This window comes from Sinocyclocheilus rhinocerous, unplaced genomic scaffold, assembly GCF_001515625.1.
Source record: "Sinocyclocheilus rhinocerous isolate Xijiao unplaced genomic scaffold, SAMN03320098_v1.1 scaffold1626, whole genome shotgun sequence".
Lineage (NCBI taxonomy): Eukaryota > Metazoa > Chordata > Actinopteri > Cypriniformes > Cyprinidae > Sinocyclocheilus > Sinocyclocheilus rhinocerous.
The window spans coordinates 537308-556309 of NW_015657802.1; the positions used below are offsets into that span (position 1 = coordinate 537308).

The 19002-nt window shown below is 36.7% G+C and overlaps 1 protein-coding gene across 1 annotated transcript in view; it reads right to left on the reverse strand.

The window, feature by feature from the left end:
• LOC107721540 (netrin receptor UNC5D-like) overlaps window positions 1-19002 on the reverse strand; it is an 81211-nt gene that overhangs the window by 21463 nt on the left and 40746 nt on the right. The window contains exons 6-10 of the mRNA XM_016529611.1: window positions 11703-11883; window positions 7381-7548; window positions 5794-5958; window positions 5271-5303; window positions 2400-2585 (exon numbers count right to left, since the gene is read on the reverse strand). Coding sequence (XP_016385097.1) covers window positions 2400-2585; window positions 5271-5303; window positions 5794-5958; window positions 7381-7548; window positions 11703-11883 — 733 coding nt within the window. The remainder of the gene's footprint in view (window positions 1-2399; window positions 2586-5270; window positions 5304-5793; window positions 5959-7380; window positions 7549-11702; window positions 11884-19002) is intronic.

The window sequence follows — 19002 nt, forward strand, 5'->3', positions numbered from 1 at the left end:
AAAAAAAAACTATTCCATTGCTAGCTGGAATTTTAGATTATGCAAGCGAACCCGAACAGCAAATGTACTCGATTTTATAAACCTTTATCAAAGTTACACAAGGTACTCATGTCAATAGTCACATCCTTGGCTTGTTAACACCCATAAGCAGAGTTAGCATTAGTTCTCCAGTGACATCATGAGAGATTTGCGCTTTCCTGTAAAATTAATTCATTTAGCTACACAGGAGGACATACCTATATGAACTACGTCTAAATGACCTTTTTGTTTTTCAAGTTTATAAATCTGTCACCTCCCAGCTTGAACTCAGAACAGCTCCTGGAAGGGGGTCTTCATCCCTCGCTGTTGCTCTCTCACCTTTTCCAGTCTGAGATAGACACACCGTCACTGAGCCCTCACGATTCATCCCAGTGCCAATGTAGCTCTAACACTTGAGTCACTTAGTCCTTGCTGGCCAGCTGCTGCACAGTGAGCGGTGGGAGGCAGGAGGCTAATGGGTCTTTATTTTTAGGAAAATCGTTAATTACCCCAGGCTGGGCTGATCGGTGTCAGGCATTTGGGATATTTCTAGTTGCCATGCTTGGGCAGGTCAAGGTTTTGCAACAGGGTGATGACAGGTGTGTCTTACGAATTTGAACGGTCCTACAAAGTTCTAAGGTGTCAGGATGGAACAAATTATGCTGGAAAAATGCCAAAAATTTTGGAAAAATGCTGCTGCATATGCACATTTGGAATTATCAACTTCTTCATGATCCTTTTAAGGTATATTCACCCCAAAGTTAAAGTTTTGCCATCATTTACTCTTCTTCATGTTGCTCCAAACCATTATCACTTTCTTTCTTCTGTAGAACTCATAAGATATTGTGAAGAACATTTCAACTGTTTTTGTCCATACACAAAGAAAGTCAATGGGGTCCAATTTTTTTTTTACATCCAATGTATGGACAAAAAAAATAAAAATAAAACAGTATTAAACATCTCAATTTTTTTTTTTTTTTGTCTTCCACAGAAGAAACGAACTCAAAGGTCTGGAATGACATGAGATGAAAACATTTAGATTTTTGGGTGAATTAACCACTACCTATAGCAGAGAACTGAACCTGATTTAGTTTCACCAGACATATGAAGAAATTAAAGCATTAAATGGTTCAACTTCTTAAATTCTCATCCACAACAAATTGGTTTTCCCCTCTCATATCTCTTCAGAAGCAGGATATGATCACTGTGGGATAGGAAATCTTAAAAAATGACAGAGAAAAATGTAAGTACGAGACAGCAGGATGATAGAAGTTAATGAAACAGGCATGAAGTGGGCACCTTGCGGGGAAAGATTTGGAATTAGAGTCGTGATTAAAATGACTCAGTGGCTCAGATTTCAAGAGCAGACAAGCGGGCAAATGTCCGGAGTGTCATACTGTTACCTGAGATTTTGAGAGTCAGCTGGAACACTTCAGAAACTTTATCATAATTACATACTGAGAAAACTGCAACAGATATCATGCAGCAAAATGAGATAAAAGGGAAAGTGATACAAAATATAATGAATAACACAAAATCTACCTTAAGAGAAATAAAACCAAATCAAAATGCAAAAAACTTTTGAACTTTCAAAATGAACAACTGTTTAGAGAAGCCTCTATTGTCTCAATCTACATCCCACATCTTCAAATGAACATCCAACATGCTCTCATTTCCATTGCATGGGGATTGGTCTTTCCTATAAACTCTGATGGGAACTGGATTGGCTGTTGGATTAAGGCGCAGCGGGAGGCTAGGATAAAGTTGGCCTTTTTAAATAGGGTTGATGACCTGACAGATGCGGCTCAGCTGATCCTTGATCCCCTCATTCCTGTTGCATGCAAAGGTGGGGAGTTTCGCCATCCCAGGCCTTGAGCACAGTAAACACAAGCTGCTAGTCACAGCCTTTCACTGTGCTGTCACAAGCAGGCAGGATTGATTACCCTGCAAGGCGATGGCTATCACTTTCTCAAGTGTCAGCGGGGGTAATATGGATGCGTGTAGCGGAACCAAGTGTGGGCCATGTGACTATAATCGTGGTCTTATCAACAAAAGTTATCGGCACAGCTGACAAAAAGGCAGAATTGAAGTCAACGTAGCATGCCTTAAACATTTACTCATTTTTTTGTGTGCGAATGTATGTTTGCTCAGGGGAGGCTGTTTGTGTGACTGAAATATGTTAGTGTCTCACTGTGAAATAAAAAAAATCTTATGGCATGCGTCTGCATGCCTTTATGAGCAATTTATTTATTTGGATTAATTATTTGGTCTGAATGTTCATTGAGGCTTAGCCTGTTATTGTGACAAGCATCACAGAAACTTCAGTATCACAATAAATCTATTAATCCAACCGAACCGCTTCATCTACAATGAACTCTTACCCTGTCTGGTGGTTTTGAAGCTGAAGGACTGGAAGCCCCCAGCAAGAGCAGATGAGTCAATGACGTCCACTCCATACTCACTTTGACTCTTCCTGTAGAGGGTGATGGCCACTATGAGGACGACCACAGCGATCACCGCCGCAGCCAGACCAGAGTACAGCGCAACATCAATAGAGTTCTCCATACCTGGGACACAGCCATAAACACACAAACACACACACACACACACGTCTGGTTCACTATTCTTGTAGGGACTCTTCATAGGCGTAATGGTTTTTATACTGTACAAACTGTATTTTCTATCGCCCTACACCTAAACCTACCCCTCACAGAAAACTTTCTGCATTTTTACAATCTCAAAAAAAAAAACTCATTCTGTATGATTTATAAGCTTCTGTACCCATGGGGACCTCAATTTAGGTCCCCACGGTGACACAAGTCACCATGAGTTGGTGTGTATTCAGGTTTAAGTCCCCACCAGTATAGAAAAACATGTACACACACACAGGCTTAGGCTTCATGGAAAAAACATCATTTATTGTGGAAACAATTTAGGAAAATATGCCAAATAGCACATACATGTACATACCTCTGCTATCTTGGATAAAATAGTATAGCAATAATGATTATTATTATTAATAATATTATTATTATTAGTAGTAGTAGTTTATTTACTATTCTATTTAAAAATAGATAACTAATCTTTTATACTACGTCATACCACTAATATTATTATTACTACTACTAAATTGTTTGCGCATTTATCATCATCATCATCATTATTATTATTATTATTATTAGAAGGTGTTATTGTGTTATGCAATAATATAAAGAATTACTTTAATGATAAGCACTCTTTTATTTGACTTTTTTCATCATTATTATTATTATTGTGTTATGAAATAAAACAAGATATGGTTCATGTAATAGTTTTGTAGATTTGTGAAAGTGAAATGTTTTCACAGTGCCAGATAATAAAGAAACAATAAGTGTATAGTTGTAAATATAATCTATTATATTTAATAAATTATATTGTATAATAATAATATAATATAATTATATGAAATAATAGTATTATGAAATAGCAGTTATGATTAATATAATTTGTTATATTGTGTTATGAAATAGTATAAAATAAAACTTTAATGATAAGTAATCTTTTATAATATTTCATTATTAGTAGTGGTAGTAGCAGTAGATGTTATTGTTATCGACATTATTGCTGCTATTATATGTTGCTATTATTGTTATGAAATAGACAAAAAAGATAGTAATATAATAAGATAACCAAGATAATAAGATAAATCAGATATAGAGTTTTTAACAGTTTTGTTGTGCCAGTGAAATGTTGTGATGGTGCCACAAAAATATCATTTTGGTGACAGAGAAACATTAAAGCTGACATGTCTGGTCATTGCGAATCTTTTAGACACCTGTGCAAATGGAACAGGTGCAATATGCACGTTTAGCAGTGTATAAAGGTATGCTTGGTACGTGAGGGCAGTTTGGGAGGTGTGAATTCCAGGGCTCTTACTACTTTAATAATTGGCAGGGTGGTTTGCCAACACCCCACACAATGATACATCTGTTCAGCTGGCTTCTATAGCACTGGCCCAAATGACCTTTGCAGCAGGAGGGCTGGGCAGACAGAACTCGCCAGATCACAAAGGACACAGACGACATTAATCATGCCATGAGAGGAAGAATATGTTTATAAAACTACAGCACTGCATTTCAAATATCCTGACGCAAAGTTGAACAGGATTACATGCTTCAAGCTGGAAAGAAGTTTCTGTCCAAGTGTAAAGGTGAATTAATTGCATGTCCATCATGGAACAGATTTAATAGATTCAATTAGAAGCATTATAACCCAGCTCACACACCAATGCACACGGAAGAGTCTCAGAGCCACATCACTGTAACAATGCAGAAGCACCTGGTACTAATACATATTTAAAATGATGTTTTGCAAAGTGCCTCAATATGGTTAAAATAATACACAGGGAGAAATTAAGACATAATATGCTTGACGAGGCGAGTTAATATTCAATGATTACACCTCGTCGCTTCATCTAAATATAGCACATGTTCAAATGCCACATCCAATCACTCACTCTCTCTAATCTGAAAGGACACAATACACTGACTAGCACTTTGAAATCCTCTGAAATGGATAAGTAGAACATTTGGAAAAGTTCATAATGACACCTGCAAAATATTTAGGACTATACTGAGAATCATCTAATTCATAATCAGCATCTTTGCCTTTTTCTGATAAATTTAGCTGAGAAGAAAAATTGCCATAATAAGACAATAAGATTTGTTTTAGATAAAATATTTTGTTTTTAGAGAAAAATTATTTTCTTGTTCCACTGGCATTTTTTGTCCAATTATGTTATAATTTTTTATACTTTAATTTTATATAATAAATGTATTATTTGATTTCATATTTTCTAACAACTATTTTTGCATTGCAAAAACTCTTATTTCTAAAGTTTGTTTGCTGTGGATGCCTTAGTTGGTTTGTGATTTCCATACTAAAATTCAAATTGAGAGACAGATTGGATTCTTGCTAATTAATCTTCTGCATCTTTTTTTCCACTTTGTTGAAAACGGCACGTGTTGTCAGCATAATGATACAGGTAACCAAGCGTAGAAGTGAAGACATATTTGAGGTGACTGAGCTGCTCTTAATTAAGGATGAAGAAAAAAAAGCTACCACACAAATTCTCATAAATTTTCATAAAAAGGATATTTAAGATAAAACTGATTCAAACAGAAGTTCAACATTAACATTAGTAACAGCTTATTTTGTTGTTTTATTCCCTCATCTGTACGGCAATTATGAATTCACATGGAGTAGGAACTCACTCTGAGGCTTAACATCATGCATCAGCTTCCCATCTGCAGGGAAAAAGAGACAGAACAAGGGAAAGAAAGGGAGAGAGAATTACAGACCATCCCTGTAATACTTATTACAAATCTGCTATCTGATTCACATCACGGGTAGATGTCCAACTGCAGGCTGTGCCAACATCAGCTGTGGATACTGTTGCTCGGCATTGTTGCCATGGGAAGCTACTGGCAGATGGTTTTGGATCACTTAGGCTGCAGGATGTTTCCATCCTTCATTAAGGAGGAGAAATCTGAGAGGGTTCTCATCATAACAGCTACGAGGGAGATATTGAGAGGGACACGGGGCATGATGCCTTCACTTTCATCCACTTTTAGCAGACAATTATCACAGTTCCCGAAACATTGCAATTCTCGCTCTTGAGCTTTGTGTCAAGGACCAAGTGAGCAATAGCATGACCAACATGTGATGACGATGACACTGTTGTCATCGATGAAATGACGGTGTTTATGACATAATACGCCATTTGCACATACTCACTTTGCGTACACAGTCCTCCCGTGCAGTTCTCAGGGCTTTGACCTTCTCCCTCACACATCTTGCCTCTGTGACGGGGCGGTGGAGCGTTGCACTCCCTCCATCGCTGCCTCTCACACTGCGCGCTACACATCGTCCATTCGCTCCACTCCTCCCAGACTCCATCCACTGCAGAGCACACAACGGGGTTGCCGTTTAAGGAAGGTGAACAGCTGCTCTGTGCATTCACTGCACTCGGCAATGAACGTATGAGATTTCTAGAGACTTCATAAACTTAATTAAAAGTGTTTTAATGGTCCAACTCTTGACCACCCTGGCGGGGTTACACACATTACATCAACATATTTTAAGCCAATTGATCAAATTCTCAATATTATCTCAATATTATAATAGATTTCTATTTCAAATGCTGTTCTTTTAACCGTTCTATTCAAAGAATACTGGAAAGAAAGTAATCATGGTTTCCACAAAAATATTCGTTTTCAACTGAGATAATAAGAAATGTTTCTTGAGCATCAAAGCAACATTTTATAATGATTTCTGAGGGATCATGTGGCACTAAAGCGTAATGGCTGCTGAAAATTCAGCTTTAGCATCACAGGAATACATTACATTTTAAAATGTACTAAAATAGAAAACATTTATTTTAAATTGTAATAACATTTTACAATATTACTGTTTTTACAGTAAAAAATCTTACCAACATCAATCTTTTGTATGGTAGCGTAACACTGTAACAAGCTGAATACGCAAAGGCACTTATGTTGTTCATAATGTTTTGCTGCACATTATGTGAATAAAATAAATACTGTGAGATTTAACTCTACCCAATTGGACAGATGCTTAAGAGGTTTTAGAAATTAATTATAAACAATGAATCAACATGGTATATTGTGTAATTTAATTAACATTTAAAAAATAACTGACCTATGTAATAGTCACAACTATTCTCAACTAATTACTGGTATGATTTTTAATCAAAGGAATTATTTTTTGCACCACAACCTAAAAGACATCTGAGAATACTATGAACATGTTTTCCTATTGAATTTAATTTCTACAAAAAATACTTTGTATTTTAATTGTCATCATGTACCATATATAAACTCAATGCATGATTAATTAAGAATTAAACAAATTAAATGTGTTTCACTCATTTGAAGCCTAACTGTGAACAAATTATTCAATAAAATGAAAAGATTAAAATTTATTATGCAAACCAACAGTAATCATGCATGGTCGGATGAAAAAAAACAGGTTCACAAATTGATTTAAATATCACGAAGACAAGAAAACAACTGAGTGCAACATGAATAACTCCTCTAATAAAATTAACTAACTAACACTAACTAGAGATAGGAGAACAAAAGGTCTCATTTACATACATGAAGTAAAGCCTCAGTAATACCCATAATAACACCCTTTCATTGAATTATTATATAGAATGGAAAATGTACTACGATGTCTGATGTATTATGAATGTAAAACATGGCTTTTAAGTGCTATGCTGACACTAAAAACTACACTGAGCTTGGATGCTGGAGGACAAGCTGCACCTCAGGGGTGTGCTGGGGTTGATGAGCATCTGACCTGGGCAGAGTGCATTGCAGGTGATCTTCTGCACAGACATGCCCTCACAGAACGCTCCTCCGTTCAGAGGAGCGGGGTTAGTGCAGGTCCGAGATCGCTTCTGGACTCCTCTCCCACAGTTCACGCTGCAAGGAGACCACTCTGTCCACAGAGACCATCCACCATTCACTGCAGAGATAAAGAGATCTTCCACTGAATAAGACAACAACTGAGCTTGAGAGACAACCTTTCCCTCAACCTGCCAGAAAAAAATATAACAGAATAGATAATAGAATGCTAAATGCAAATAATAAAAAACAGCTAATCATAAAATCTACCAGTCAAAAGTTTGGAATTATTAAGGTTCTTTTTTTTATTATGTTTTTGAAAAGTTATTTATTCAATTACAACAGACACCCATGATGAGTAGCACTTGTGTGAGACGGTTAAGAGACATCCACAGCTCTAGTTTAAACAAGCATTAAGAGTATTGTTATCTATCAATTTCTGGAGAGCAGTAGCGCAGACACTGGGCAAAGACAATCAAATGGAGTTTAGTTTGAAAGGCTCTGCTTGCGGCAATACGCACAAGCTCAAAGCAGGTGCACTTACTCCCGGACACCATTATTAAACAGTGCTGCGATCATAGATATGTATAAGTAGATGCCTCATTCGACAGCTTCAAGCACATAGACGCATCCGCCATGTTGCAACAGTCAACTTGACGTCATTCACCATAATAGTCAATGAATATTCGAAGATGCCACAATCCTGCACAGCCGATGGTTGTAAAAACCGCCGAGATTTAAATTCCCAAAGAAACGGGATAATCTTTCACAGGCGAGAATGCAAGAGAGGGGCGGAACCACAGATTTGTAAGGATTGTGGCATCTTCGAATATTCATTGATTACTATGGTGAATGACGTCAAGTTGACCCTTCCAATATGGCGGACAGTTATATTTATATTTATTCTTGTAGATAATTCATGGAAAATCTGCCATGCTTAAGTGGAAGATTTCTGCCGCCTGGTTGAAAACGTCTGGTTGTAACCATGGTTCCCCGAGAGGGAATGAGACACTGCGTCCCCTAGGGGACACTTTGGGGAATGCCATCAGCATGACCCGTGTCTGAAGCACGTGTGAAAACACTCCAATCCCATTGGCCCACTCACCCCGTGATGTCATTAGCAGAGCACCCGGAAGTATAAGAGGGTGCCTGTAAAGCACATCATCAACTTTGTTGTCTGAAGGAGACATGACACAGGCAGGCCCTAGGCATGGCAAGGGGATGCAGTGTCTCGTTCCCTCTCGGGGAACCATGGTTACATGCGTAACCCGAGATGTTCTACTTAAAACCCTTAGTCAGGGGAGACAGCCCAAAGCACGTGGGGTTGCAGGGGACCGCCTGCTTGAGAATACCCTGAAATTAGGGAAGGCAGCCTAGCATATAAAAAGGAACCTCAGGGGGACTGACTACTTTAAAGCCCTAGAAAGCAGGGAGTCAGCCCAACCCTGCTACCAGAAATATTAGGTAGAGAAAAAGCTCTCGACTCAGGGGGAAATCTTATCATAGGAAACCAGCCTCAACTGGTACATCTTTGACAAAAAAAAATCCTGAATAGGAAGACTTTAAGAGAGCTCAATCTAATGAACCTGTACATGCAGACTGAACAGAGGAGCAAGGAACCCTGCTTCAATATTCACATACTCTCGTGAGGGACATCTAGCTCCACCCGGGCAGCTAGTCAAAGGGAACTGTCCTAAGACCGTTATCAACTTTGATGATGATACAGATGGGCCACCTTGGTGGTGGAAATCTGCCACCGTCACAGCCCTACCTACAACCCACATGCTCGATCCTGCCTCACCACAATGGGGGTCGCGGGAACCGAACCGTGGAGTGTAGGAGCTCAACTCTCATCCCTTGAGAGAGAGAGTCAAGCCTGGGTGGAACCAATTATTGTGACCGCATCAAACAACACGCATTTAAATCCCTTCGAGAGCTAAGCGTGCCTAGTTCAAGCAACACCATAATCTAAAGCCGGACATGCTCGTGTGAATGCCGATTACTGTCTCTCAGGAGAGAACAGAAAGAAAGGAACTCCTTAAAGGGAAAGCACTTCCTGTCGGATTCCTTCCATGCCCCACCTACAATCCCTGTGAACGGTCTGCCTGCCTCGACAGCCCCCGAACCACTGGTGGTAGGTGCTCAATTCTCATTCCTCAAAAGAGAATCAAGCATACAAGGCATTTCTAAGCATGATCGCATCATGCATTTATCCGTCTCGTGAGTCAAACACACATTCACGCTTATTCATAATAAGCGCATTCAATTCCCTCGAGAACTGAACGTGCACGCTCCTTCCTCACTCATGCACAAAACGCATCAATCATGCATGTTGTCAGGTCCTCAAACGGAGGCACGCACTAACTGAAACGTTTTGCAGAGTGTTTCCTACACATGCGCAAACAAACGGCTCCTGAAGACAAAAGAAGTTGATGACATGCATTACAGGCATCCTTTTATACTCCAACGCTCCGTTAATGACGTCACAGGCTGAGCGGGCCAATGGGATTGGAGTGTTTTCACATGTGCTTCAGACACAGGTCATGCTGATGGCATTTCCCAAAGTGTCCCTTAGCACCCATAGCCTGTGAGTACCTAATGCACCCTTGGTCAAGATTTTTTTCTTTGATTATAACAGTTATAGCAGATTTGAGAAGACAAAAACAAAAATAAAATAATGTTGTGTTATTTCATTTTCTTCAAGAAGGTGTGCATTAAACAATTTGCCATGCTTAGGTTATCAGCATTAAAAATTCTGTCATTGTTGCTTTTTGCAGCGCAAATTTTGTTTGGAAGGAAGAAAACAACAGTACATTTTCATCAGTTATTTTATCAGTCATTAAATCAGATACAGATAGAGCAGCACAGTAAGATTACATTTATTTGAATGCATTTGTGAGAGCGCGATTGCGTGTCAATTAGTCCTGCCTGTCTGTGCAACGTCTGTCTACTAGTGAAGCACTGGGTTTTAATTTCTTCAAAACAAAATTACATTTTCGCTAAAACTTTTCTGTATCTAAGCAACTTTATTGATAAATCACAGGACAGCGTTGACAACAAGTTTTTGTTTCTGTGTGTGTGTGTGATTTGTGATGTGCGAGCTACTGTCTGTGTGTGTGTGTGTGTGTGTGTGTGTGTGCTACAATAATTAGAACGGCTGTTAACTACTTGTACAATAAACTGTATAAACTAATACAAATTCCTTCAGAACTATAACTTCCCACACTTACCTGTTACAGTCTTCACAACCTTCACCTTCTGTCTGATTTGAATGATCCATCAATGTCAAGCTAACTAATGGTATTTATTGCAAATTCTTGCAAAAATGTAGTTATATAATGGGCTGTTGGCATTAATTGTGCTCGTGATGGAGCGGTAGTGGAGTCGACTCGGAGTGAGCGAAAACCAAGATTCACCGACTTTCAAAAAATCCTTGATTCATTCAAAATCACGCTGCTCTTCTCCTTGCTCCGCTCTCACTGCACTTCGATTCCATACTCTGCTTTGGGGTGGCAAAACTCATTTTTAATGTGGACACGCCCCTGGATAGTGGTAGTCACTGGTAGTGGTCTTCACTAGTTTGAACCGCTTTGTAGAGTGTATGAATCTCAGCAAACCTCTTAAAGTAAGCTAAAGTTTGTTTAGGTCAGGGGTAGGCAAGTTCGGTCCTAGAGAGCCGCAGTCCTGCAGAGTTCAGCTCCAACCCTAATTAAGGCTATAGGCAGGTGAGTTTTTTTTTCAGGGTTGGAGCTGAACTCTGCAGGACTGCGGCTCTCTAGGACTGAACTTGCCTACCCCTGGTTTAGGTGAAAATAGTATAGCTTTAAGCCTATAGTTTAAATTCTTCTGTAATTTAAGTGTCAATAATATATAACTGATCTTAAAGGAAGAGTTCACTCAAAAATGATTATCCAGTTTTCATTTACTCACATGTCATTCCAAACCTAGATGTTTTTTTTTATTTTGCTGAAACAATGTTTCAACTGTTTTTGTCCATACAATTAAAGTTGATGGGATCCAAAAAAACATTGAACCCCACTGACTTTCTTTGTATTGACAAAAAAGCTAAATTACAGATTCAAGTTGTGAGGGTGAGTAAATAATAGTTCGCACGAAAAGTGGAAATTATCATAAAGAGGTATAGGACTTAATGAGTTAACAGGTAAAATGTGATAATTAATGACTTCACAGCCCTGTTGCAAGCAGAGAGCTGTTTAGTAGTATTTTTAGCAAACATGAGGAGACAGCACAACAAGCATATCAGTGTCATCTTACCGAACACAACTACAGTAGCTGTAGCACTGCGTCTTTTTGCGACTACGTTACTGGCGAGGCAGGTGTAGTTGCCAGAGTCAGAGAGCCTGGCTTCATTGATGATCAGATTGTGGTCAGCACGAGTGTCAATGTTATCGTCTCCAAGGGAGCTAACCAAATCTTCATTTTTCAACCACTCCACCTGATAAAAAGAGAAGCATTTATTTACCAAAGCTGTAAATAGCAAAAGAGATACCAGTTTCTACACTCAGTTAGAATAATATAAACTGTTATTGAAGGCATAGTTTAAAATAAGATTTCAAATAATTATGACCGTTCGTCTCTGACACTGTACTGCACACTGTGCTTATTTAAAGAAGAAATAGTTCCTATCCCACACAACAATGAAAACAGTTGTTTATTTTTGGCCTTTTTGTCAGACCCAATGCTTATTTTTTTAGTGAGATCTGGCAACACTGACAGGGAAGTAACAAACACAGATGGAAGGAAAATGGCATGGTAAAAGTACCATTAAAAGATACTCAAGTCAAAGTACACCCTTTTTGAAAAACTTGAAGTACAACTAACATAAATAATTACAGTAACATGATTATTTGTAATTCATTACTTCATAACCTTGGAAGAAACACAAGGGTTGAGGGCACCATTTGAAGAAGGCTGGGTTTTTTTCCCCCATCTTAAATCCAACTATCTGATTTGGTTAGTGCTTTCAAAGGAACATGGTTACTAAAATATGAAATTATGGTCACATTTATGCTGAGCAGTAGCTTTGCCCTCTCTTCCTCTACTTTTATCACAGCACTTTAAACTTTGCTCTATTCACAGATTATTTCTCAGAATTACATTAGCCCTTATGTTCATAGCTCATAACATGCTTTAATTATTTTGTGAACCATATGACTAACCCAGATGCATAATTAGAGTGATTAAGTTTGTGATGCTGCACTATAAAGCTGTAAAAATACAGGCAGTGAAGTCAAATGGTAAACGATAAAAAATGATTCTAAATTTAATGGTAAAAGACTAAAAATGCTTAGGTAAAAAAAAAACAAAAGGTTTTAATGTTTCCCTATAGAGTGAAAAACTAATAGATCTAATGGGACATTTCATATAATTTTACATCAAAATACTGTTAAATGTATATATTTTGGAAGTGAAAAAGAAAAAGCCATCTTATAATTTACAGTTAAAAACTGTAAATTGACATTCCCAGAATTGTCATATTTGATGGGTTTTTTTTTTAATGGAAATTATGTTTCTTAACTGTTTTTTTTAATCAAATGAATTTGTACATTAGGGTTTTATGTTACATCTTATGTTGTTAAATTAATGTTTATTGCATTATTTGTGTCTATGACAACAAGCACCTTCCATATTTTAGTATTTACCTTAGCTTGTGGAAAAGCTATTTGTGATACGTTTTAATTTACCATTTCACTTTTTCTTAATCGCCCGTTTTTTTCATGTGGTTGTCAACATATTATAAAGAGAAAAAAACAGATTTTAGTATTTTGGTATACTATCATCTCAGTTAAAGAAATATATGTTTTTTATGTAAATGTTTAATCTGTAAAACTTAATGTTGCTACAGTATTTTTTTCGGTTAAGTTTTGGCAACAACAGCTGCCATTTGTTTTTAACACTGTATTACTTAAAAAAATAAAAAAATAAATAAAAACCACCTGGACAGCCTTATTAGCCTGGTATATATTTGCTAGTTTAAGAGGGATTTGTAGCACTTTACAGTTAGTCAGACTGTGAATACAGCTGGACAACCAGGTTAAACCAGCTATGCAACTAAGACCAACAAATCACCCAGGCTTTTGTGTTTTTTTTCACACTTTTCCCGAGTAAATATATTTAAAATATATTTATTTTATACTAAGAATAGTTCAAATCTATTAACATGTTTACTGACATATAGCTTGAGACTTACTGATATAAAAATTAAAATTAAACTTTATTTGGACTACTTGTGCACAATGCACATTTCTTAAAGGGGTCATATGATGTTTCTAAAAAGAACATTATTTTGTGTATTTGGTGTAATGATATTGGTCTTTAAATGCAAGATAGTTAAAGTGTACCTGAAGTATACAATAGTTCCACTTTAGCACAATCAAATATACTTCAGTATATCTTTAGTTGGACTTCAGCACTACTTCCGCACAATTAAAGTCCATTAAGTACAAAATTAGTTGTTCCAATTTAGCAGACTTTAGGTATACATACACTACTTCCGAACAATTAAAGTACATTAAGTACAAAATTAGTTGTTCCAATTTAGCAGACCAGTTTAGCATACTAAAAGTACAATTGCAGGGTATTTTAATTAAGTACATAAATATATAAATGTATTTGTAGCATACTTATCATGAATTAAATGTATTTCAAATAAATGTTAGTATATTTATTTTTCACTAGGGCAAGGTTTTTTTTTTGCAAAAAAACAATAGTGTTATAGTTTCAGATGACCATTGTCCACCTTCCCTTCTGACATTTAGAATTAAACATTCTGTTTTTGCTACTGCACCTTTAAGACTTGCATGTGTAAAATATATCTGCTTTGACTGGATAATCTTTTCACATGTGAAATGAGATCCATATTAGATGAAAATTAACCGAGATACTATGGTTTATTTATTGCAACAGAATCCTGCTTGGGGACCTTTGTGAGAACTTGGCAGAAAGGGCTTACTCCAGTCATGAGAATAACAGACAATGAGCTGGAGAGTGTGGGCAACACAAAGTGTCTGCTTTTGTGGAAAATGGTCCAATTTGTCAAGTAATTCAAGGACTGCCAAGTTCTCAGGGTGAGTAAAACTGCTGTAATGCTACAGTGAGTCGTGGTTCTAATGCTATTAAGCTCAAGTGCTCAACTGCAGAAATCCAAGAGCTGTGGAATCACGGATCTGATCACTAACCCTTTTCAATGTCTCAACTTATGCAATAGAAATCACTATTAACTTAACATTATCCTTGTAAGAGGTCAGTTTCTATTCTACTTAACCTTTTTTTATGATGTTTTGGATAACAAGCCCTACTTATCAGTGTCGTATTTCAACCTATTTAAATTATATTTGTGCCTTACATTTTGGTACGGAGACAATTTCTATGCAGTGTCTTGCTCTTATATGACACTACCAAGTATACATTAATTTACTCCTCTCTTGAAAATAATATGGTATAAAATATGGTGTGAGCAATATAATTAAATTGTGCAATTCCCATTGATGACTGTATTCCCACTGCATGTCAACATGAAATACCACTAGCATAGATTAGCTTTATATCATACAGGATTTACTGTTTGTGTGTGTGTGTGTGTGTATTTTTTTTTTGTAAGAGTGTGATTAATAATTTAATTCCAATGTTTCTATAATAAATGAAGATTGAACACATTGCTGATTTTCTTTTTAGTTGTACTGTATCTACACAATTCAAAAAATCAATATACTTGGCATTTCACATGCCAATATATTACTGCCAATCAATATATCAAGATATCATAAACAATACATCTATGAACTGCACATCTGGAAAAACAATAAAATAAAATATGCAAAATAAATCTTGGCACTGTAAATCAGAAATCATACCTGCAATATTATACAGTATAGACAGTTTACCCCTTTTGTAAGGGAAAGAAATATCAGTGGGTCAGTTCAAGTGATCCCTGTAATCCAAGTCATCTCTGTTAAATTAATCCCTCAGTCTCAATCCACAATTTTGTTCTATTTGCACGGACTCATTGTTTTCTTATTCTCATCAACTCAATTTCAAAATTCAGAATTCCAGTTTATTTTCCAATTCTAGAGCTTTTATATCCCTTGACGCACTCTGAATTCAAATGATGATCCTAAAAAAGGTAAAAAGAACACACACACACACACACACACACACACACAAAAGGAATTAACCTTGTTAGACCTGGTAAACACATAGAGGAAAATTAGTAAACACTTCTATGACTATTATGGTGTTGGTCAATCATGGAAAAGTAAAGGCAACCACAAGCATAAAGCACAGGGTTGTCCCTTTCTTCCTCTCCTCTCCTGAACCACATTACCATTCTTCCCAGATCAGCCTTGTCACAGGTTTTTTGACTGCAAAGGCTGGTGTTTGACTAATCTGAGCACAGCCTAAGACATTTTAAGAGTCCATCTAAACCTTTAGATGAGGAGATCCACATACAGAAAGAGATTTAAATCTCCATTTATACAAATACGATACTAAAGAGGCCTTGTCTTATTTTCCTTTCCTCTTAAAGCTTTCCAAGTCAATAGCAAGAAAAGAAAACAGTAAAAGGGAAGGTGAATATATTTCACAGAAAGTTTTGGGAGCAAAATCTCTCTCCAAATGAAGACTACGCCTTAGTAGCATAACTCGGAGTGCATAATCTCATTAAAAAGATTTTTATGATAACACCAGTCTAGACCAACTATGCAGAGAGGCTTAAGCAGCTCTCTGGGGAAACTCATTTACATTTACAGTTGAGCTCTAAAACAGGAAACTTGTTCTTTTTCTAAAAGGTCATTTCAGTGTTTTTTGTTTGAGTTGTAATTACTAAAGTGCTGAGAAGCACCCCATGCATAGACACAGTATCATGTCACTGTATAATTCACCACTCAGACATCAATACTGCTAATATTCGAAAGGACAACCCTTTTAAGGGAATAGATTACCCCTAAATTAAAGTCATCATTATTTATGTAATTCCATGTAATTCTTACCCCATGCTATTTTCCTTCTTCCATAATATGAAATCACTATTAACTTAACATTATCCCTGTAAGAGGTCAGTTTCTATTCTACTTAACCTTTTTTTATGATGTTTTGGATAACAAGCCCTACTTATCAGTGTCGTATTTCAACCTATTTAAATTATATTTGTGCCTTACATTTTGGTACGGAGACAATTTCTATGCAGTGTCTTGATCTTATATGACACTACCAAATATACATTAATTTACTCCTCTCTTGAAAATAATATGGTATAAAATATGGTGTGGGCAATATAATTAAATTGTGCAATTCCCATTGATGACTGTATTCCCACTGCATGTCAACATGAAATACCACTAGCATAGATTAGCTTTATATCATACAGGATTTACTGTTTGTGTGTGTGTGTGTGTTTTTGTAAGAGTGTGATTAATAATTTAATTCCAATGTTTCTATAATAAATGAAGATTGAACACATGGCTGATTTTCTTTTTAGTTGTACTGTATCTACACAATTCAAAAAATCAATATACTTGGCATTTCACATGCCAATATATTACTGCCAATCAATATATCAAGATATCATAAACAATACATCTATGAACTGCACATCTGGAAAAACAATAAAATAAAATATGCAAAATAAATCTTGGCACTGTAAATCAGAAATCATACCTGCAATATTATACAGTATAGACAGTTTACCCCTTTTGTAAGGGAAAGAAATATCAGTGGGTCAGTTCAAGTGATCCCTGTAATCCAAGTCATCTCTGTTAAATTAATCCCTCAGTCTCAATCCACAATTTTGTTCTATTTGCACGGACTCATTGTTTTCTTATTCTCATCAACTCAATTTCAAAATTCAGAATTCCAGTTTATTTTCCAATTCTAGAGCTTTTATATCCCTTGACGCACTCTGAATTCAAATGATGATCCTAAAAAAGGTAAAAAGAACACACACACACACACACACACACACACACAAAAGGAATTAACCTTGTTAGACCTGGTAAACACATAGAGGAAAATTAGTAAACACTTCTATGACTATTATGGTGTTGGTCAATCATGGAAAAGTAAAGGCAACCACAAGCATAAAGCACAGGGTTGTCCCTTTCTTCCTCTCCTCTCCTGAACCACATTACCATTCTTCCCAGATCAGCCTTGTCACAGGTTTTTTGACTGCAAAGGCTGGTGTTTGACTAATCTGAGCACAGCCTAAGACATTTTTGCTATGACTCGTCAGGATTGTAGTGCGTTCTCAGTGATCTGCTGACCTGAGGCAGATTTAATGCGCGAGGTAAACTGTCCGTGAAGCACTCGCCCAAGCGGAAAAATGTGCTGTTGCTGTCAGATTTCCCATTGCCGAAAATCACATTGTGTTTGATGTAAAACCAACTCGACTAAATCAAAAGAAAAAAACACTGTAACTGTATATTTTTTTTTTTTTCAACCAAAGCAAATTTTAAAAGTCCACTGAAAACATATCTTCTTACATTTTTGGTAAAAAACAACGTACACTGAACAAAATTATAAACGCAACACTTTTGTTTTTGCCCCCATTTTTCATGAGCTGAACGAACCACACACACACACACACACACAAAAGGAATTAACCTTGTTAGACCTGGTAAACACATCGAGGAAAATTAGCAAACACTTCTATGACTATTATGATGTTGGTCAATCATGGAAAAGTAAAGGCAACCACAAGCATAAAGCACAGGGTTGTCCCTTTCTTCCTCTCCTCTCCTGAACCACATTACCATTCTTCCCAGATCAGCCTTGTCACAGGTTTTTTGACTGCAAAGGCTGGTGTTTGACTAATCTGAGCACAGCCTAAGACATTTTAAGAGTCCATCTAAACCTTTAGATGAGGAGATCCACATACAGAAAGAGATTTAAATCTCCATTTATACAAATACGATACTAAAGAGGCCTTGTGTTATTTTCCTTTCCTCTTAAAGCTTTCCAAGTCAATAGCAAGAAAAGAAAACAGTAAAAGGGAAGGTGAATATATTTCACAGAAAGTTTTGGGAGCAAAATCTCTCTCCAAATGAAGACTACGCCTTAGTAGCATAACTCGGAGTGCATAATCTCATTAAAAAGATTTTTATGATAACACCAGTCTAGACCAACTATGCAGAGAGGCTTAAGCAGCTCTCTGGGGAAACTCATTTACATTTACAGTTGAGCTCTAAAACAGGAAACTTGTTCTTTTTCTAAAAGGTCATTTCAGTGTTTTTTGTTTGAGTTGTAATTACTAAAGTGCTGAGAAGCACCCCATGCATAGACACAGTATCATGTCACTGTATAATTCACCACTCAGACATCAATACTGCTAATATTCGAAAGGACAACCCTTTTAAGGGAATAGATTACCCCTAAATTAAAGTCATCATTATTTATGTAATTCCATGTAATTCTTACCCCATGCTATTTTCCTTCTTCCATAATATTAGTAACTGCACCAAATTACAGATTTTTGCTCAGTTTGGACCTTTTTTTTTTACTACACGAGTATGAGCTCCACATATACTATTTGAGCCATAAACGCAAGATGTATCAAATACAT